The following is a 23,405-nucleotide window of genomic DNA, read 5'->3' as shown; positions in this document are numbered from 1 at the left end:
CAGCAACAACACAAACAGATTAACGGAAACACAAGAAAAGAACATGATATAACATGAATGGGCTGGTGCGTTACTGCTGAAATAAAATGGGGAATGCTTTCCCAGTTGTTTTAAACTCAGCACTGTGGGATCACTTTTTGCAAAATTCCAAGCTGAGACCTACTACTGACAAGTAGTATTCTTGGTTCCTGAAAATCATCAACTCTGCAAGGAGAAGCTATGATAGGACACAATAAGATAGAAGAGAGGCAGCCTGCAGCTCACATTCTCACAATTCATTAAAAAAAGCAATTTCTCTGTTTTTCAGCAAAAATATTAGCAGAATTTTTATTTTTCTTCAGGTAATAATATGGCAAAAAGAAAGGAAATTACTTGCAAGACTATTCCCATCAAGGTCATTTCACAGTAAGCAATACTGTGCTAACAAATGAATTATTGATCACGTGTCATTTAACACTTGTTATTCACTGGTGTTACACACTCAGTGGTAATTAAGTTTACGCAACAGTGGAAGACGCTGATAGAATTTGTATTAAAACTGCAAGTTCCATTATGTTGCACATACCAGTAGCTCCAAACACATTTTAGGAATTCTCAAAATTGGTTTCCTTGGGTGACATAACTGACTGACAGCTAATGCAGTTTACAATCTCCTGAGTGGACTTTCCAAATTAAAGCAGAAATTGAGAAGCTGGGTGCTTACCATATCTTTAAACCTCCTTAGTTTAATACTTCATCATAATCATAACTACTTACAGGGACCTAAATCCTTGCCAGAACATATTATAATCTGTAGCAGTCCTTAAAAATCACTCTCCTCAGAGCCACTTCACTGGAAGTCACTTAGCAAGCCAGTTCTGGTAGGATTGTTCTGCACCACATGTACGGAATTCAAAGCTGTCCAGAAAGAGAAGCAGCATTTTGATTACCTGCTCTGATGCCACACTAGCAGTCCAGTGACAATGCAGATAACAGATCTTTGGAATAGTAATTCCCATACTCAGCACAAGTGGGGCTGAATTTGTAACCTACTTACAGAGAGCCCATTCTCTGCCTACATAATGTGGATCTAACCCACTTATTCGTAACACACAGAGGTAGTGACAAGTACTTCATGCTGAGTTCTCTGTAAGGCTACCCAAAAGTTTCTGTTGAAGAAGAAATTATGTATCAAGACGTCAAGTTAACCTTCAACTGTTTAGCATGTTTGCTATGCAGTCACCTCTTCATCACATTTGTGTGTTTATTCCATTCATACTGGTTTTCAGATAATGATTTGAAGACCAAACAACACTCGCCATACCAGTTTTGTTCCATTCATGAGCTGACTTCCGGAATCTAAAGCCAGATGGCAGAATCAACCTTATTCCTGTAAATTAAACTGGACTTGTGAAATTATTTTACCCTAAAAGAGTACTTTACCCTACAAAGAGCTTCTATTTTCAAGAAAAGCAGATGTGACATGAGGCTATCCAAAAACTATAGTAAGCAGCAAGAAAAGAGAATTCTTGAACTTATTTTGCCATTGTTAAGAGTTTCATAGTAACATGCAGTGCCACAGAACAGCACTAAAGAGTATTTTCTATAAACTGGTGCTATTTGCTGAACAATTAAATTTGGGAATTGAATTGTTTCTTTGCTCTATCTGCTAGTGATTATCTGCCTGCTTAGGGTATGTCAGTTCATTCTGTGTGCTAACATACAACACTCTGTAATGAAATATCCAAACACAAAGAACTAGAGGAGAGAATACACCTGGCAGTGAGAGATTCAGTAGGAAAAAAGCTTTGCAAGCCTAATGTATGATCTACAGAACATGACACCCAAAATACCTTCTATAATACAGATGTAAAATTCTAAACACTATGCACTGTAAAATTACAAACAAAGCCAAAAGGAGACCAACTAGCAGTGTGGTATGGTGGACTTTCAACCCAGTTTGTATGGTATTGCTATTAAAACATCAACAAAATAAATCAGTAGTCAAGTCAGACTCTTAGAATCTTAGCCCATAGTGAACAGTTCTGCCATGTTCAGAGATTGATTCTTCACTGAGAAGAAAAGAAATCCCCAAAACCAATACATTAAGAACCTCAGAAGTTCCTTTGTGAAAAGCTAAAATCAGTCTAGTAGCATGGTGTTTTTTCTCATCCTGAGTCCTGAGCAAGGCTCCTAAATGAGCTGTTGTTGCCTGTAGTCTCCAGTGGCCAAAAGAAATTCCCATTTGAGGTGAAATGCAAGCAAACAATGTGCCTTTTCCCTGGAAAAGTATTTCCTCTGACTGCATCTCTAGTTCTCATCTCTAGCCAGTTTGGTTGTAGGGTATCACAAGAGCTGTGACAACCTGAATTGGCTGTAATACCTTCAAGTGTTAAAAGGCTATTCCAAGACACTACAGTAAACCTCTATCTCCCAACATGTGTGGTCAAAGTCTCCTTTCTGAAGGAGAGACAGGAAAACTAAAGCAGTGCTTTTAGTCCAATGATCCTTCTCCCAACTAGCAGCTCAGTGTGTGAAAATGGGCAATCCACTGAATGTTCCTGCTCAAAAACAGTGAATAAAATAAATGAGAAGCCCAAGATATCTCACAAAATGTACTTTTATTTATGCATTGAAAATTAGCCCTGTACTGCAGCCCAAATATCCCCCACAGCACCAGTTACCTGCAGGAAACTTGGCACACAGTTTGAAACACAGACCTCATAGCTAGAAATATTAGCAAAAAAGTGGGGAGGGAATAGAGGCAGTGTTGGTACTGAAACACAGTGTTAAGGCAACAGGTTATCCAGGCCACCTGAATCCAAGCCTGTGAGTTTTAGTCACCCTCCCTTCTTCCCAAAGACCACATATTTCTCATTTGAGGACTAAATTAGTAAATACATACATAGAAAGCGAAGCAATTTAAGAGTGGCTGATTTTCTGACAGAATTGGTTTCATATAATTAATTTTTATCCCCATAATGCTTAGGAGCTGCTTGATTCTGAAACACTAGGACGGTTCGTAGCACAGCCATTCGTAAGGTTGTTACTGAAACTTGATTCCTTGAGCCAAAGGCAAATCTTTGCTGTAGTTGATTGTACTGAAAGAGAAACATGAATTTAGAGACCACACTTAATCACTGAGACAGATTATGCAGTCCACTTCCTACATACAAGCTTCTGATTCCTGTCACATCTAAATAAAAGACTTCTCAAAAGCAGTTTGCCTATTTAAAATTATGAACTAACTTAACTCCTGTTTTCAACATAGTAACCATGTACAGAGAAAAACCACATTTTCTATTATCTCTTCCTTTATGGTGAATCTTCTTTCTCTTCATCTATTTAATTTCTTACTAGGAAAACATCCAGATAGAAAAATCAAGGTGGGATTTCTCATGTTCATAAGCCTTTGGATGGAAAGCAAAGACAGCACAGGTAAAGGCTATGGAAGTCAGCAGAGGACACTAATGGTCATCCACTATGAGCTGTCAGATTTCTGGAGAGATAACCAATTCAGCTCAATCACCTACCAGAGGCAGTAGTGGTGCCCTCATGGTCCCCTCACTGTAGTAGCAACTTAGTGTATTTCCTGACAAGTTTCAGTAATTTTTCAGATGAGTTTAAAATCAAGAAAAAGGAGGGGAAAAAACCCAAAACCACCTTATTTTTTTTCCTTTGGAAAGTTAAGAAAAGATCTTTATAAAAACCCTCCAAATCTTCTTCTACTATGAATGTGAAGAAAAGGCAATTACACTTATAGATGATTATCTCACATTCAGTAAAGATAGTAGCCTTGTAGTCAAGGATTCATATATTTTGAACTTTTGGAAGTTCATCTGTAATATAAATTTATTTGGTCTGTCTTACCAAGTAGATCGTCTCATATAAAGTTTCCATGAATCACTTCCAGATTCTCTTCCCCCACCAGTGTGCTTTTCACCACCTGTACCAAAAACGTTATAAATTAAAACCTATTTTTTGACATGGGAATCTGGACTAAATCCAGGAGGTAAGACATTTTAATAAAAATACATGGGAAAAACTGTTCCTTTACCCTTGTCCTATATCTGAACTAAATTACCACCCCATACAACACACAGAGCTAGCACTCTCCTCATGCTTGATGCAAAAAAATATCTGCCTGGAGTTCAAAGTCGCATCATGCTGGCACCCGAGGACTTTGTTTGAAAAACATTTTGTCTTAACATGAGACAAGAGTACAAGAATGTGCTGGTTCTTGTAGTGTTTAAATGGTAATGTAAATACTTCTTCTTCCACCCCCTCACTTCTTTAAGTATACACAAAAAGGAGAAATAAAGGCAAAAATGTTCATTTAAAGACTTTCTCACAAAAATACTATACACTGTACATCTTATATAAACCTGCAAATATACAAAAAATTGCTCAAGATTGTTTAAATTAAAACTGTTTTAAACAGTTTTCCACCTGGTTATATCTTTAAACACCTCCCGAATATAACTCTGAGTTACATTCCTTTGATGGAGGGGAGGAAAGGAAATAACATGTGCAACTTTTAAAAACCAAATACAGGTATTTTTATAAGTTTAAACCCAACTACCTCTAATCAATATCCATTCTCTGCTAAAGCAGTATGATTCAAAATTAACTTCATTGATTTCTTCACATTTAGTCATTTAAATGACTAAACCTTGAAAAAGGAGACCTGAAAAAAGCACAAGTAACATACCAAAAGCACCTCCAATCTCAGCTCCACTGGTTGGGATGTTAACATTCACAATGCCACAGTCAGATCCCTTTGGCCTATAAACAAAGGTAAGACACAATTCCTCCTTAGGATCAGGAAAGGCTCTCTTCCTAAAATAAGGGCTATAAAATGCTCAACTAGTATTATGCGTAGTTTTACGAAGGACATGAAAGACTGTGATCTTATGCCTCAGGAAAGTATAAAAGTAATTTAAATTATACCCAAGCCAGCGGAAAATCCTTCCCAAATCCTTGGTAAAGATACTGCTGGAAAGACCTTGTTTTACTTCATTATTCCAGGCAAAAACCTCCTCTTCCTCCTAAAGGGAGCATGTGTCAATGGTTAAGACATGGCTATCCAAAGCAAAGCAGTTACAAAGAAGCACTGTGAGAAAAAACCCAACATGCCACAGCCATAATGCAAATGTCCAGAATGGCAGTGGGCAAATACACATGTACCACGTCAGCAATACTTCCACTGCTGCACAAAACACAGTCTGCTTTTGGACAGATACAATCAGTATCAACAATGAACACTAACAATAGAAATCTATTCCTGTACAGATTCTCATCTTAACTCCAGTGCTCTTCGCATAAATGCAGCCACACAGCAAGGTGAACAGTGGATATGTCACAGTGCAGAATAAGAGCTACCACTTCTTGAAGTGCTGGGACAATTGCACGGATATGACACACACATCTGAGATCTCTCTCGTGACTCTACTGTTACCATCCTTGACACCTGTTTCCCCACTGTTATTTTACCTTAAATTTCAGCACATACAGTATGGGAGCAAATGTCTCAGTGTGGACAATGGGCGCGTTATGAGGAAGGCCAGTCACAATGGTTGGTTCAACATAGTTTCCAGGGCGGTTTATAACCTTCAAAATACATAAAAAATAACTAAGTAAGTTCCAGTCAGCATCCAGCTTGGTACTAGTGTAGGAAAGGAATCCATCATGGTCTGACTACTACAGTTGAGCAATCAGAAACAGAAGGCCAGGTAGTCTGAGTAACTTAAATTTTATTTATTTAAGTATTTAAAATACAGAAGCATAACTTATATCTACTAAGGATGTAATCAAATTGTAAAGTCTAGCAGATGAAACTTCCTTTCTCCTACTTGTAAGCTACTTACAGAATTTTAAAGGTATAAAAAAGTTGCCAATGAAAGACAAGAAGTCCCAGAATGACAAGTCAATGTGAATTAAACATCCTGTATGATGAAGATGCACAAGTAGTTGTCTTGAATCTCCAGTATTTCCTCAAGTTTGATATTGTGAGGGACAGAACTGCAATTTTCCTTTGTTACATGTTTGACATTTACCATTTAAATTGCTGTTTTTATTTTCACTATTGCTTGCAACTGGGGAGTGGTGTAAGAAACAGCCAAAAGCTCTTAACCATTTCTTGGAGGAGAAAGTAGCCTCCAAGTAGAACTGCCTTTACCCTGAAGACAGGATTCCAATTCAAACTGTCTCAGTCTGACTAAACTACCATCCTGTAGTGGCTGACAGGACAAACTGACGTACAAGCTTGGCCTTAGTCATCATGTTATTGTATTTTTTTTTCCTAGAGCACAAAATGTAGCAGGGAAAATAAAAGTTAAGTCACCTTTCCACCACAGACCACAGAGCCTCCCTGTTGTTTTGCTTGTTCTACTGCATCAAGGAACATTTTCACTGCTTCTTTAGTATGAAGAGGCCCATACAGAGTGTCAGCTAAAAACAAAAGATTCAGAAGCATACTTTCAGCAAAACTGCATATGTTTGCCAATATTCTTATCACGACATCTTGGGACTAACTGTTTAATCTGTCCAGGATAAGCAGTATTAGCCAGATTCTTCATCTTCCTTTCAGAGTTTGTATTCTAAATAAAAACAGCTATTTCCACCCCCTGGTAAAGTGCTAAAATTAGATAGTTTGGATGTATAATCCCATCAGAATTTAAACAGAAAGAAACCAACAGCAACTTGTTTCCTAAACCCATGATTTGGAAATAGCTACTTACAATCCCATGGATCACCGATGCGGACCTGGGCATAGGCCTTGGCAAGCTTTGCCACCACCTCATCATGGATGCTTTCATGGAGAAACTAAAATGTGGTAAGAAAGTTGTAAGACAGCGCAGTCTATGCAACTGTTCCTGAGGTACTACTGCACTTTGAAGGGGGCTGAATGAAGAATGGAAATAGTGCTGTTCCTATTCAGCAAATCCCAAAGTTAAAAAGAGACAGAGGCCTTGGCCTCCAAACAGCAGCAACACCAGAAAATGAAGATGTAAAATCTTCACCATGAAGATTTAAAACAAGCCAAGAAACAAAAATCTGTTTTAATTTTACCTCATCTCAGATCAGTGTTATCGATGTGCTCTGTAAACATTTCAGTTTAGTGTTCTAGAACAAACATTCAAGAAATTTTATTGCTACAGTTTGAGGAATCACTGCCCTTCCAATACACCCAAATCAATTAACCCACATCCATTTTGGCTAATATTTACCCAATCAACCCAACTCTGAAAAGACTATACAGACACTGGCTGACACTCTAACACCGTTAAACTTGTTGAAAATGATTGGTTAAGAATTACTAACAAAGTAGGCAACACACACCCCCTTGCTTTGCTGAAATATAAACACTGCACCAAAATTTGCAGCAGTCACAAGCAAAGCTCTGGCAATGAAAACAGAGAGAAATTTCTGTATGCCAAGTAGCATTCTCCTGGCTTTTAGCATATTTAGAAATACATACAAACAAACTGTTTAGAGCTAGAATTACACTGGACTGAAACTATGTTCTTCTTTTTCCACCATACTTATTTTTCACAAAACAAAAATGTGTTTCAAGTATTATTTGTTGCTCTTCACAATATTAGGAATTGTTAGGCATTTTCTGAGCCAATTTGGAATTAAGATAAAATTCAGAGCTACCCAAACCAGACAATACACATTTATTTACTCACCAGCCTTCTAGCAGTTGTGCACCTCTGGCCTGCTGTTCCCACAGCAGCAAATAGAGCAGATGGGATGACTAGGTTCAGATCTGCATCTTCAAACACTTAAAAAAATTAAAACATGATCATGTTACTGAAGTAAACAGGCCATTCACAACACTTAAGATGCTAAACAATATTAAAAACTGACAAGTTGGTCAAGAAGCATTAGGAAAAGTTGCACTAGCACAGCATGGTAAGATACAAAGAAACACCTTAAAGCTCCTACTATTTCTCTGCAGCTGGAATTAGACATATGCAATTAGACATAAATGTAGGTTTGAGCTACTGAAGAGAGCCTTCTGCAAGAGTCTGCAAATAATTTCAGCTTCCTTTTAATTCAAGAAACTACAAACAACTTCTTGACATTTCTCCACCTTGTCCATCTCTCACTGAGAAGTTTATCAGCATAAAGTAGCAATTGTAAAGTATATCCAGGTGGCCTTCCAGAAAGCATAGCTAAAACACACAGGTGTACAGTAATATAAAATGTACAATGAGCTGAACAAATTCATCTGGCTAGAAGACATTGAGATGTTTTATAAAGCTCAAAGGATTCCCAAAATACCACTGAGCTTAACCAGCCCCACAAAAGTCTCTTTAAGCATCCAAAACTACTATTAAGTTTGGGACAAAGTCCAACCAAACAATGATTATGCAATTGTTCAAAGTCAATTCCAGGTAAAGTAGGACTTTGATATGAAAAAAGAAACCATTTCCAAAGCATAAAACAAGTTTATACTACTGGCTACAAAACAGCATAGGGAAAAAGAAGGACCTGCTCTAATGTGATTTTCAAAAGAGTAGATGAAATATACGTAAAAAGCACATTTGTCCAGAATATGAGAAAGGTGAAACAAAAGGCAACTGCATAAGAGGACAGCAATCTACATATTTATCAAAATTATATATTCTTTCCACCATGTTGCTCAGCTTTGTAGTATTTATGTTGTTCATCTAGGAACTGGATCATACCCTAAAGAACTTAAACCTGAAAAATGCGCTACTGAAATAAATGCCTGCGTGCTTTTCTTTCAAGTATCATAAGTATCTTAGACTTTATATATATCTACTTTTACTCTAAAACCCTCGAAGTATAGTGCTCACGAGATTACATATAAAAGTGCAGTCAGGCATTGGAACAAGCTGCCCAGGGAAATGGTGGAGTCACCATCCATGGAAGTACTCAGAAGGTATGTGGATGTGGCACTTGGGGACATGGTTTAGTGGTAAATATGCTACTGCTGGGTTAAGACTTAAGAGTCAATCTTAGAGGTCTTTTCAAAACTTAATGATTCTACAACTAGAACTATCCTAAAATCAAGCTTACTTAGTTTAGCATTCTCCACAACCCACTACTGAAGCTTACTGCTTCTCTCATTCTGTTCTCCTCTTCAACACTGATTACTTAGAAGACCTTGGACTCTCACATTTTATTTTAAAACACTACCTCCTCCACAATACCAAAGACAGAAAAGCCCACAACATTCTACTATTCCATATGTACTACATGTACTTTTAAAAGTCCAGTGTGGCAGGGAAAAACAAACAAATATGCCAGAAAAAAGGGACAATTAGCTATAAATATTTGCAAACTAACTTCCAAATATCATCTATGGGACTAAATTTCTACAGTGCATATTACCAATAATGGCATTGTTTCCTCCCAGTTCCAGCAGGCTTCGACCTAATGAAAAAGACAAAATAAGTTATGCCATGCACACATGTATTCAATGCACCTCAGTCAGTGAGGTCACCTTTAACTAGAGCTAAGCTTCATTAAACATATTTTTCCAGATAAACAAAAGATTTTAGAGATCACAGTCAACTCTTGCCAAAGCAGAAAATTACACCAAATACTACATCTATCACATGCTGTGAAGATACCTGCACAGCAGTTATGGCCCAGAGAAAGGCAAAAAATAGCATTGGAAAGAAAAGATGAAAACAGGAAAAATTTACAGCATAAACAGTGCAACATAGGTAAAGAATAAGGTCCTACAAAGATCAAAAGGCACATGAAATTTAAGTAAGCTCATTCATTTCCCCAGCAACTGTTTATCTACAATCTGAGGGAAAGAATCCTGACCTACATCTGCGTGAATATTTGCTATCTGTTCTGGTTTCTGGGGGGCTTTTTCACATTTATATGAACTTCAAATGTATAAAATAAAAAAAACATGTTTGCAAGGGGCTCTTCTTAAAACTAAGAAGTTAGAATCCAGCAGCTGAGATTCTTGCCTATACACTTTTAAATATGTAATAAAAAACCAGCACCTCAAAAATCACTTTTCTACTGTATTTATCAGGAGTAAAAGGTGAGGGCGAATGCATTCATGTATTCTATTCACACTGCAAAAAAGATCATAAGCTCTGGTTGTTCACCCTGACAATCTCCATACAATCAAACACTAATGAACACCACCACACCCCTCCCCAAATTAATTTAGGACTATGGATTTGTGGGTAACATGGAAAAAAAATCTGAGTTGTAATAGAAGTAACTGAAAAATGCCATCTGTATCTCTGAGCAGTTTCAAACTCCCATTTATCCAAAACAAAAAAGAGATAGCACAGCTGAAACAAACTGTTACTTTAAAATCTTATGGGGCACCACTGCCTTCACCTAACATGGAAAGAAACAGAGAAGAACCCACACACTCACCAAATCTCTCCTGAACCATAAGCGCTACTTGCTTGCCCACTTTTGTGCTGCCAGTGAAGGACAAGAGGTCCATCCTCTCATCTCTTGCCATTGCTGTCCTGCACAATGGGACACAAAGCACTGTGGTCAACAAAAGACATGCAGACAGAAAAGCAGCTTGCACCTTCCACATACATCAGCTTCAACCAGGGAGATCCTTAAAGCCAGAGCCACTTCTTTGAAACATCAGGTGACTGAGCTAATGGCAGGAAAGCTGCTTCTTGGCCAGAAAAGAGGAACAAGGCTGTTTCTCTATACTTTTTCAGGCCAAAAAAAGCATTTTGTAGTAATTTCAGTATTTCTGTAGTAATACTGAAACTCAGTCTAAAGTATATTGTGAGATTAGCTCCAATTGTTATGATCCATAAGAAAATATGCAAATCTATGACTTTTTTTAATGCTTGCCACATGTTTTGCTTTCTCTTAAAATGCTCAAAATATATATTTGAATGTGTGTTTGTACTGGGAATTTCCACATTGTAAAAATCCAACTAAGTGATTTGGATTGTACAGCTTCCAAGCTGTACAAGATGTATACATCTATGAGCAAGTGCAGAGTCCTGCATGAGCTCAGAAAAGGGGAATTATTCTCTTCCACAACTAATCTAAAAGGCTAATGCACTATACACTGAAAACTCTCAATAACATGGTAGAGGGACTTTAATATCAGCTGTATTCCTTGGGTGTGAGCATATGCAGAGGTAGAATATTAACATAGTCATGTCTCTTCATTAAGTATCTGATAAGTTCTTTGTTAGCTGCTGATCTCACACCAGCAAGTAGACATACGTAGTATATTTAGCACAGGGCCAGAGTTTCAGACCAGCTGATAAAAATCATGGCAACATGTGCATGTACTGGGAACTCCTAGACACCAGAATAACTTTATGAGAAGTATCTCAAAGAATATACCTTACCTCCTATAAAGGTTCACAAAACACAAGAAATGTTACCTACCCAATGTCTGCTCCACCACAAACCAGAGAGCAGATTGCTCCAGGCAACTTGTTATCCTCCAAGACTTTGGCAATTATCCTGGAATCAAAGATGTAAAAATGTTAAAGATTTCTGGCAGGTGCAAATAGGGAATGAACCATTAGAACTGGCTGGAGGTTTTGGGGTAGTAGTGATTTGGTTTAATTGTTCTCAGGCATTAATATTCGATCACAAGACTTAGTAATTACCTATTTTAAGGAGCCTACTTTTATTTAGTATTTTAAAATAAATGTTACTGGTAATGCAGAATAAGTATTTAAAATGCTGATATAGAGTAACAATAAACCTAAAGTAAGTATCACTATGAAATTTATTCTTTGGAGAAGTTCTCCTTTTTATTGAGATGAAGATCAAGGAAACCAGAACTCACTTTGTAACAGCAACACTAACAAGGGACGTTGTAGGAGCACCCTTCCTAAAAAGAAAAGAAAAAAAAAAAAAGAGTTACATTATCTTCTTATTCTTTCCAATTCTTTAAGAATAAGAAATAATTCAAATAAGCAACTTTTATGGTCTCTGATCTACAGCACACTTTGATTAGGCTGGTTTTCAGGTACAAATGAAGACAGGAACTCAAGCATTTCCTTCTGCAGCTGAGCATTCAGAACTTCTACTGAAATCCATGTGGACAAAGGCTAGGCCAGACAATAGAGCGAAGCAGGTAGATGAAAGCAAAGCAGGAGATGGGAGAAAAAGTAAAGCTACTTATTTAAATTTTTAACCTTAGCTGTATCAACTCTGAATATATTAACTACCACTGTTGCAAGCTCTCAACCTGGGTTCTTTATTCACAGGCCATTTGGCTAAGTCCTGGATGCATCTGTACCTTAGTACCTCAAAAAAGAGGTTACCACAAAATAAAAAAAAAAACCGCTCAGACTACAAACAGACCTAAAAATAAAGAGAATTTAAGCCCACATTAGACAGAATCAAATATCCAGAAACACCTGATACTCAACAGCAATTTCATGCCTGAGTTAATAGCTCTCTAATTTAAAAATACTGCTAGCTGGCTGGAGAGCCAGATCTTACCAGAGGCAAGCATTTCCACAAATCATTGCAATTGCACTGTTCCACCCATAAACTGCCACGGGGAAGTTGAAGGCTGTGATGACTCCTACTAACCCAACGGGATTCCACTGCTCTATAAGGGCATGGCCAGGTCCTGAAAGCAAAGCCACAAGAGAATGCATTCAGCCATTTCATGATTGAGGCTTTTTTATAAAGGGAAAATACATAAGCAAGAAACCTAGCACCACTCTTCAGTCCACCACAGCATTAGCTTGTGAAGAGCTGTATTATTTGTGCTCTGCAGCTTACCTGGATCAAGGTTAGCTAGATTGTGCAAAAAGCTAGTGACGTCACAACATAAAGTTTTATTATTTTAGCTATTCAGTTAACATAATGATGACTGTGTGCTAATCAACAACTGACAAAGAGGTCTCTCCTTTATAAGTACACTTCCAAACCCTTTACATACTTTCCTCTACCACCTTTCATCAATAAAGAAATCAAAGACAACCTAATGCTTCAAAGAACAGAGAAAATGGATGGACTGACCTGCTTATCTGTCACTTTATTCTTTACTTCATTAGCTGGCACTACTGCCCACCACATCTATTCCTAAATCTCCCTAAATGACACACAGAACAGAGATCTTGCTGCACTACCAGACCATATATTTAAGTTACACCTCCATATCTTCATTTCTTTAAGAAAAAAAAAAGAAACAACAACAACAAAAAAAACCACAAACAAAAGCGAAAAAATAACACACATGCTTACTTTCTGAAGGCAAAATAGGTCCACCAATCATTCGGGACAAACCAACAGCGTAGTCACAGACATCAACATACTCCTGCACTTCCCCAACACCCTCGACAAAAATCTTTCCCATTTCCAAAGAGACCTGAAAAAATTCATATTATGACAATTTTTTTTACAAAAATCCCTTGGATCCCAAATATATTTTGTATCCCACTAATGTCAGGTGTTTCTACTCACCAAGTAAGATTTTACCACACATTTTTTCATCAGAAGAGATTCAGCTCTTCCCACTTACTCACAACTTAAAGAAACAACACAATGGACAACTGGACAAGGGCCACATTCCAATACAACAGGAAGAAATTAGAAAAGGAAACAAGTGAATAGAGAAAAATTTAAAAAAAAACTGCTGGAAGGAGTGTCCAACACTAATGAGATTCATATGTTTAGATCAACAAAACCTTGGATTTACTTCAGCACACTTGCCTACATTGTGGGCCAGGCAAGGAACAAGTTGGGAAACGTGGGATTACTCTGCTCCAGCAAAAGAAAAGGGCTACTCTTTCATAAGCAAACTACTCATTTTACAACATCTCACAGTGAATTTGAGAGATTTTGTTTGCAGATACTGCTGAAAATGTGTACACATGTTTAGTATTTTAGTAATCTGGGATGTTTAGGATCAATTTTTTTTTCCTGAAGTCAATCATAAACTACATCCTTCTCTTAAAAATATGTTAGACTTACTCAGTTGAAATATATCAAGAATAAGCTGGTATTTGAAGATATCTTCACCCAAAAGTGAGAAAATTTAGGAACTGAGAAATCACTTACTTATCTCCACTCAATTTTCTAGACATGCTCTGATAGCTAGGTGTGACCTTCATGCAGATATCACCTACCACTTTACACTGATGATTGTACTTTAAAAAGGCTGTTAAATGAGGAATCAGGTTCAAAGCACTTCCATGGGATTCTTCTCTCCATGTGAAGGTTAACATAAAGATGACTAACTGTATTTCTATGACCCCTATGGTCATCTCAAGACAGAAGGAACAGCCCCTATCTGTGACCAAAAACAGAGGGGCATCAGACATATTTACTAAAAACACAGCAGTGGGTCTGTAAGTGCAGTAGAAAGACCTGGATACTTCACCAGGGCATGGCAAGGCAAGGCTGGAAATTTCCTACAGCGTATGAGAAAGATGAGTTTCTACATAGTTACTATTTACATATCCTTAAGCCAGGCAAGGTCCTAAAACTTGAATACTTACTGCACTTCTTTCACCCTGAAGTTCCTCTTCAATCCTAGCAGAGCTGAACAGACATATTATCTATTTGGGAAAACTAAGAAAATGTGGCAAGAAGCCTTAAGTTTTGGTCAAGGAATATAGAGCAAACTTCTATCTGTCCACACTCACCAGGGGAACTGTACTGTTTTTGAATACAGGAGCACGTTAGCACTCTAACTCCACCACAAAAACTGTGCTGAGGAAACAACATCAAGGGAAACAGCAGAACAAAGTTTTGAAGGTTAACAATATGGGCTTGACTACACATGGAGTTATTCACTGACAGCTGTTTCTGAACAGACAGGCAAGCCCTGTATAAAGAAAGTGGAAGTTGCCCACTTGTCTCCTTTTCTTCCCTAGCAACTAGCAAGAGTTTTAAAGGAGCGGTCCTTCAGCCTTTATGTCCTGCACAGCACTGCAAGATCATCTCATTAAGACCATCTCAACTTCAGAAGCCTCATGTTTCCACATGTCATTTGGCAAATTCCTGCAGATCATGAGAAAGAGCTCAAGGTTAAGAGCTCTGTATTAAAAGAAGGTCTTTTTCAGGATACTTTTAGTATCAGAAAATGCCCTATCTGACAGACAAGAGAGAAAATAGCAGGGCAACAGTTGCACCACTCCTCCCAGACAGGCCCATAATAAATTAACTTTTCTTTTCCTATTATATATTGTCATTTCATAGAATCACAGAATCATAGAACGTCCTGAGCTGGAAGGGACCCATAGGGATCATCAAGTCCAGCTCCTGGCCCAGCACCATCACCATCATGTGCCTGAGAGCATTGCCCAAACACTTCTTGAACTCTATCAGGCTGCTGCTGTGACCACTTCTCTGGGGAGCCTGTTCAATGCCCAACCACCCTCTGGGTGAAGAACCTTTTCTTAATAACTAACCGAACTCTCCCCTCACACAGCTTCAAGCTGTTTCCATGACATAATACTTTTTAAAATTTTTTCCTTCTTTTCAAAATGAAAACTTAATTAGGCAAGCTAACAGAACTAACAGCAATTATTTAACCATTACCAAGGTTAGTATTGCAGAGAAAACTGTTAGTATCACTGAAAAAAAAACAGTTTTGACACACCCCTTACCCTCATTCCCCACTCCCCCCCAGCCAAAAAATTTAAGCTACTTCTGAAAATACCTTACCAAGCTTCCTAGAACTTTGATTTTTTGTCTCAGGGCATCACCAATCTGTCGCACTATTTCTCCACGTTTAGGTGCAGGGATCTAGTTAAAACAAAACAGAACAATCTATGTGAGATTCAACATCTCTAACTTCTGCTGTATATATACTGCTAGTTTTCTGTCCTTGTACTAAGCAATCACTGACTGCTGTGCTTTTTCCTTTATCTTCCCAAGATAAAGGAAACTAACGCTGTTACTTGTTCATTTTTATCATGTGCACTGCTTTACAAGAAACTGTTTTCTGTCTCACAGAGACTGATAACATTGCACACATTTTGTCTGTTCAAAGCTTCAGTTCCACTGAATATTGCCAGAAGCATTCAGATTGTTAATTCTGTTACTTCTGTTCATCTACTTCACCCGCAATGCCACCAAACAACCAGCTGCACCTCAAGAAATGAGCTTTTTTCATAGAAGTGCATTTATTGGTTTCTGAGCCTTGAAGCATACTTAATGCCACATTTTCATACTTTCTTTCAGTATGATATTTAGTTTGTTAAAAGAAATTAAGACACACAGAAACCTCAATCATGAAAATATTGAGCTCATATACCAACCCTTAATAGATTTTTTTAATGTGGTATCAGTATGGTAAATAATAATCAATAGCCAGGATCAATTTGCAAACCATATGCAACAGGATTTACAGGATTAGAACAGCAGTTCTCTGTAAAAACAAGACTGCGGAGAAATACATAAACCATGCAAGCATATCTCTTTACAGACAAGTAAAGTAAGCTCATTACGAACAACAAAATTCACAAATTATTAACAAATAGCTTTGAGAAAAAGTCTTCAAGAAACATTTGATGTGTTGATTTTGTATGTGTTGGATTGCTTTCAGATTATTACCAAAAATGTTACAAGTCACCAACATTAGACTCACAAACTGTAACAAAAGTACATGTACTAACATATCCTGAGGAAGCTGTTGTGTTTGTCCTAAACTTTGTTGTCTTCAGACAAGGCAAACTACTTTGATGGCTAAAACATAGAATGCTTTCAAAAATGCTCTCAAAATCCAGGTTTCAGGTTCTACCAAAGAAACACCAGATAGCTGTAAGAACCAAGCCTGGCACAGCCATCAACAGAGTGGGTGCTGGCTGGACACAGCTGGTGCAGCTGCACCAGGAACTACAGCCAGCTAAGGAAAAATAGCTTAGCTACTATACACAACATAATACTAACGCTTTTGAACAACACAGTTGTCCTGTGACATATCAAGTCAGTGGGTGAACAAAAAAACCCCACATTCATAACTAGCAGTCTTCCTCATGCCATGAGAACAAGATGATCAATACATGTTACACATCCAAATACTCCACAGAATTCTCCCAGAAGAAAGCAGGCGGTGACAGGAAGTGAAACATGCATAGGGATAGTTTACTTGCTACAAGGTTTCTGAACTTCACCAGACCCGTTGGGAACAGCTCACAGGCACAAGCCTCGGTAACTCTGCCAGGGTTTTCAAAACAAACATATCCCACAAGTCCATGTCCTCATCTTTGTACCCCAATGGTACCACACACAAACTGTCTGGGTTTGTTTCTTGAGGTCTCTATTGCAGATTTTTGCTTTAGAGCACCTCACACAGTATGAACATATTTTTACACCTCCCCCAGACAGGGGAATTTAATAGCCTGGCTCTGCCAGAGATCTGTAATAAAAGAAAAGTCTCCATTAACTTACATCAGCCCAGACCTTCCATGCCTCTTTAGCCTTCTTTACTGTTTCTTCATAATCCTCCAAATTACCCTATATGAAGAAGCACGTCAAAGTTAGGAAAATCAAAACCCCAACAGAAATGCCACAAAAAAGCTGCATCCAACTCAAGACATTTTTATAGAGTACTTGCACTACAGGACACCACTTTTACAGGATGTTTGTATCCTGACACAATTTGGCCCGAATGACAAGTTGTTTGAAGTCACTGTCAATGAAAAGAACATGTGCTGCCTAAATAAAAAAAAAAACAAAACAACAAACCACCATTTTCATGTTAGAGGAAGTTCCATAAAAAATAACGGTTTTATACATGTTTGTATATATACATACACGCACACACATATATATACATCCTACTCCATCAGCCTCACTGGGCATCAAGGGCTAGTTGCGTCCTAATACACAAAAGGAGTAGGTTTATACAATAGTGCTATTCTTACACTAAAAACTTTTCCAAATTTACTACTTGAATGCCACGTTGCTCTTCTTCCTACTTCCCCCGGAGCACTCAGCCACAATCTGCCCCTAATCTGCAACTCCCCTAGTAACAAACGAAAAGGGAAGGGAGGGACCCTTGCTCTTCCCTTTTCTGCTGGCAAGAGTGCGAGGCGGAGGGCTGGAGAGACAAGAAGAAAAGAAAATAAAAGAAGGCAAACAGCCTGTTTTTCTTCCCAGGAAAGCCGCAGGCATATTGCCAGCAGCAGGCCCTGGCTGCCACGAGCCCCGGCGGCCGCCCTGGACTCAACATCCCCGGGACCCCTGACGTGGTTTCGGGAGTTTCGTGCCCTTCGCCAGCGCGGTCGCGGGCAGGCGCAGCGCCCAAACCAACGCCCCAGGACGCCCCGCTCCGGCCACAGGGCCCGCGGAGCTCCTCCCGCCCCGGCCGCGCTCACCTGCCGGACGCTGGCGATGGGCTCGTTGTTGGCGGGGCAGTACGTGGTCACCACCTAGAGCAGGACGGCAGCGGTGAGCGGCGGGGCCCCTTCACCCGGCGAAGGGGGCGCGACCCCCGAGGCCCCGCCGCCCCTCGCTCCCGCGCCCCCCGCACCTGCCCGCGGCCGCCCCAGCGCCCGTTGTACACGCCCGGGTTCTCCTCCTGCAGCCCCAGCTCCCGCAGCCACGCGTAGCGCTCCTGGCTGATCAGCAGCGTGGACATGGCAGCGGCTGGCGGCAGCCCTGCCCGCGGCAGCAGCGCAGCGAAGGCGCGGCGGAGCCCCAGCATGGCCGGCGGCCGCCAGCGCGGGGGGACGGGGCAATGGCGGCCGCGCCCCGCCCGCCCGCGGCCATTGGCGGTGCCGCGCCCGCGCCCCCCGCCCCGCCCCGCCCCGCCTGGCCCCGGCCCCTCTGACTGACCCCGCCTGACCGGGCCCCGCTGACCCCGCCTGACCGGGCCCCCCCGACCCCGCCTGACCGGGCCCCTCTGACCCCGCCTGACCGGGCCCCGCTGACCCCTCCTGACCGGGCCCCGCTGACCCCGCCTGACCGGGCCCCTCTGACTGACGCCGCCTGGCCCCGGCCCCTCTGACTGACCCCGCCTGACCGGGCCCCTCTGACACCGCCTGACCGGGCCCCCTTGACGGTCCCAGCCTGACCGGGCCCCCCTGACCGAGGCCCCCTGATCGGGGCCCCCTGCACTGCCAGCGCTGCCCAGCCCGTGTCCCGTCCGAAATCCACCCACACTCTGCTTCTTTTCGAGAAGGTACGACTGAGATAGGACCTCATCGATGTCTATGAGTATCTGAATGGAGGGTGCCAAGAAGACAGAGCCAGGCTCTGCTCAAGGGTGTCAAGCAATAGGACGAGAGGCAACAGGCAGAAACTGATGAACGAGAAATTCCACCTGAACATGAGGACGAATTGACTGTGCAGGTGACTAAACACTAGGACAGATTGCCCAAAGAGAGTGTGGAGTCTCTTTTGCTGGAGACACTCAACAACCATCTGGATGCGAATCTGTGCCATGTGCCCTGGAATGACCCTGCTTGAGCAGTCAGGTTGAACCAGATGACCTGCTGTGGTCCCTTCCAGTGCGAGCCATTCTGTGATTCTGTGTGATTCCATATGCCCTTCAAGAGCTGCAGGGGCAGAGGAGTCCCCAAGTCAGGTGTTTCTAATTGCTGCAGAAAATGAGAGCACAGGAACAAGGGAAACATATCCTTATGCAACAAATAACAATAGTAATATGCAGGAGTATGGACAACCCTTTCCATTCCATTGAATCTCAGTTAAAAATCTCAGTGTCTCTGGCTTCTAAGCCAGCCACTTTATCTACAAGCCAGTGTTTGTGGCGTTACATTTTTCTTTCCCATATGCAGGACTAAAGCCTTTACTTGATATGTGCTCACCTCGCAAAATTGGAAGTGATTTCTATCCCATATTTTTACTGTAATTACACTTCAGTGGCTTTGGAAATTTAGATAACTCACTGTGATAATGAAATATTGTTTGTTTTCAGGAATGCAATATTTTCTGAATGACCAAACCAATGAGGAATAAACTCTGATACTAAGATCTAAATGTCTCGCTACTTACTTATAGGACAGAAGAGAAATGCCACTGCTCTCAAGAATGCCATTATTTATTTTTTGGTTTTCTACAGCTACACACTTTTCCTTAATGTGAATTGCATTAACTATAAATAATAATCTGCTCTTTAATTAGTGGTTGTTCAAGCAATTTTGTCAAAAGAAAAATATTTTTGGATGACGTAAACAGATTAGTAGTCTTGTCAAGGTTCAAGAACTGGCTTTGCCTTTGGCTTTGCTGCATGCAAGATCAAACTGTCTCTTTTACTTGGAAAATGAATTTGGATACTATAAAACTTGTATCCAAAAGGCAGCAATGTTTTCTTTCTGCAGACTTTCACCTTTTTTAGCCTTATGTGCCTTTACATGATCAAACAGGTGTTTCACAACCACATAGCTGCAACCCATGCATTGTGTTTGAGCAAAAACGTGGGACTCTCAAATGTTCAGGGCAGTATCTGAGGCATGGACAACTGAGTTTCAGTTCTGCAGTCTCTTCTTATCACCATAAGCAGGCAGCTCCTCTACCAACAACTGCACACAGCTATTGGTACAGTAGCTACTGGTTGAGCCACAGAAAAAATCTGAAACCCTGGCACCGTGCCTGACTTGGATCTGTTCACATTTTTTGCTCCCGAGTGTCCAAGCAGATGAAAATATCACTGCCATAGGTGGTGCCAAAGTCCTTTCTGGAGGGACCTGGGGCTGGCTTGTGTGCAAGTAGCCAGTGATCAGATATGCAGGACTAACTGTGCGAGTTGCATTGTTATTAACCATCCACCACAGTGAAGACGTGCTTAGACCTACATTCAACCGTAGTGTGGGGCCCAAGCTTTTTTTTCTCCCTGCTGTGTCCAGCTGCACATCTAAATCTAGGTATGTCTTCAGAGCTGACAAGCACAACAGCGGTGTGAATTCAGAGCAGTGTCTGAAATACAGCACAGACACAATCTGTGCTCTGTCCCACAACTGCAGAGCAAGGCTAATTGCAGGAGAGTTTGTAGGATAGAAAAACATTGTGCAACAGCCAGATATGTGGGGGTGGGAGTGGGAGGAGAAGCCCCATATCACACTACAGTATGTAGTTTTTTTCTATTTGTTCTACATGGGCATCCAGAGCTTTATATTTTTAATCTTTATTAGTCAGACTTTTAGAGAGAAATTATCTGTCTATGGTAAACTTACTTTGCTGTGCAATCACACTAACATGACAATTTGCATTCTCCTTGATTTAGATGTGTTGTATCCACTACTGAGAGCACACCTTGAAATTTATGATATTTAAGACTGGTCATGAAACATTATTCTGCTGTAAAGCTATAATTAAGGTTCCTAAAATGTCCACTTCTAACAAAGCTTTCAAACAGATATGAAAAGATTAATTTCAGTGATGCTTGTGAAAGTTGGTAAAAATATGTCCTCATCTTGTCCATCAAAGTTTCCTTCTTTCCAGATCTAAGTCAGCTGGGCATTGTCACAGGCTCCATCTTAGGTTAAGAAACATGGTAGTCAAAGGGGCTTGGAAAGGGAGGCAGTTCAACAATATCCCAGTCATAAGCCAGACTTTGAATCCATGAAACTGTCCTCTTGGTTTCTGGAATCACTACAGGGCTTTTCAGATGTAGTTCTTCCTTGCTCTGCGCTTCATTTTCTCATCTGTGGGAAAAGGTACAAGTTCCTTGTATCTTTAAAGCAATATCCAAGGAACATTATCTGGACATGAGGGTGGAGGGCAAGTGTCCATGTTCAGGAGATCCCCAAGATTTTATGTTGTTGTGAAGTTAGAACAGCTTCAACACAGTACAAGCAATTCAGACAAAGGGTGTGGGGAGGAAAAGGAGAAAAGCTTCCAAAAACATGGTTAAAATTTTCCTTCCTGTCACATATTTTTGCAGCATGACAGAGCCTTGCCTCAGAGCAGCAGGCTCCTCTGTCCTGTTCACATAACTGTTATTTCAGTTCATTTTCAGAAGGAACAGTGTATTTTTCTCAGTGGTAGTGCAAGAGGAATGCAAAGAACTATGGTGATTCATGCTCTCAAAACAGTCAAATCTACAGGGGGGAAAGCAAACAGCAAAATTTCTCTCTTGACATGCGGTGTTTCAAATCGGTGCTTTTTACTTCCGTAGTTTGTCAGTTACTCATATCTTAAAGTTTCCTATTTACACTGTAAATAAAAAAGTGGTAACTTCCAGGACTCACTTCAATCCTTAGAAATAGGCATATATGTTGTATAGTCCATAAAGACAGAAAATGGCTTGAGGTATTAGGAAACAACAACAATAACAACAACAATAACAACAACAAACACAACCAAACAAGGTATCTTGTCATGTGGACAATGCAAAAGGGAATTTAGCATGCTCAAAAACAGACTTTCCATATTTAGCTCCAAGTGACAGTGCAGCAGGCAACATTATACTATCTGGCAATAATCAGCAGTGACTTAATACATAAGTGATCAGAAGATCACTTCAGTGAGATCTGAGGCTGAAAAGAAAGCTGGTTCAGCAACAACCTCTGCACTCTGGCTTGTTCTGTTTCCATGCTGACCATGCACCGATGACCAGAGAGTTGCAGTTATTCCTCCTAATCACACACCTCAGAAAGTAATCACTGCCCTGGAAGGAACATGCATTACCAGACATAAGGCAGCTAATAAACAGGTACTCTTTGGATTATGCAAATAAAAACATGTGAAATGAAAGCATCCTTGGATGCAGCTTGATGACCTATACTGTTGGGGTCTCCCCCCCTGCCATGGAGCCCTGGGAGAGGGGCCCTGAGGGCACAGACACGGGGTTTCCCTGCCCCTGCTCAGCCTCGTTCCCATTGGTTGGTTTGTGTTCCCCTGTGTGGGAAGGACCCTCAGGTCCCATGACTGGGGGAGTTCCTGAGCAGAGCCCCAGCCATGCGGCTGGAGAAATAAACATCTCTGAAACATCTACCACGAATCTGTCCATATATACTTCTTTTCCATGGGACACCTGGTTTGATATATGCGTGTTACAGTAATCCCCGCTGTAACAAACTGGTGGAGGAATGTGGGCACGACACCGATCCCTGAGGAAAATTCGTGAGTAAAAAACCACTCTAGACCTCTCTCTTCTCATCTTGGTTTGGATATTCTCTCTGGACTATGGAAGAATCGTGGGAAATGGGGCTCTCAGAGCCACAGAAAAAAATGTATCTAGAAGTTAAAGGAATCCTTGAACAACAAAACAAAAAGGTATTGGAACTGGGAGATCTAGAACATTTTTTTAACTGGCTTTGCAAAAGGTTCTCCTGTATTTCTCGAGACTTACTTTTTGATATCGAACCTCCTGGATCTTGTCAGGGGTGTTTCTTGGACAAGATCTGGGATAAGGTAAGGGATCAAACAGAACATGGACTAGCGATAGAAGCTCTCCGTGCATCCCTTATAATCAGTGAAGCTCTTGAGGAGCATTTGTACGGTCCCATTACCCCTAAAGCAGAAGATCATACTTAGCCCGTGGCCGAGGC

General features: G+C 40.5%; 1 protein-coding gene across 2 annotated transcripts; it reads right to left on the bottom strand.

The window, feature by feature from the left end:
• Positions 1-352: 352 nt before the first annotated feature.
• On the bottom strand, positions 353-18,629 carry ALDH7A1 (aldehyde dehydrogenase 7 family member A1). Of its 2 annotated transcripts, none has more exons than XM_048292021.1 (18): positions 18,425-18,629; positions 18,270-18,323; positions 17,341-17,406; positions 15,613-15,693; positions 13,186-13,309; positions 12,433-12,565; positions 11,771-11,815; positions 11,362-11,439; positions 10,366-10,463; positions 9,346-9,387; positions 7,671-7,765; positions 6,720-6,804; positions 6,323-6,429; positions 5,473-5,589; positions 4,930-5,027; positions 4,691-4,764; positions 3,850-3,925; positions 353-897 (listed from the first exon to the last, which is right to left on the bottom strand). In XM_048292021.1, exons 1-18 carry the CDS (start codon positions 18,596-18,598, stop codon positions 840-842), a joined length of 1,605 nt encoding a protein of 534 aa, XP_048147978.1. In that variant the 5' UTR covers positions 18,599-18,629; the 3' UTR covers positions 353-839. The 2 variants fall into 2 exon arrangements, with proteins under 2 accessions (XP_048147978.1, XP_048147979.1); XM_048292022.1 differs by lacking the exon at positions 353-897 and adding an exon at positions 2,584-3,080 and having other exon boundaries at positions 18,425-18,628.
• Positions 18,630-23,405: the final 4,776 nt, after the last annotated feature.

The sequence above is a fragment of the Corvus hawaiiensis genome, chromosome Z (genome assembly GCF_020740725.1).
Source record: "Corvus hawaiiensis isolate bCorHaw1 chromosome Z, bCorHaw1.pri.cur, whole genome shotgun sequence".
In the NCBI taxonomy this organism is placed as follows: Eukaryota; Metazoa; Chordata; class Aves; order Passeriformes; family Corvidae; genus Corvus; species Corvus hawaiiensis.
Note: the sequence above shows the minus strand (reverse complement) of the source record. Positions and strands in the feature narration are given on the sequence as shown.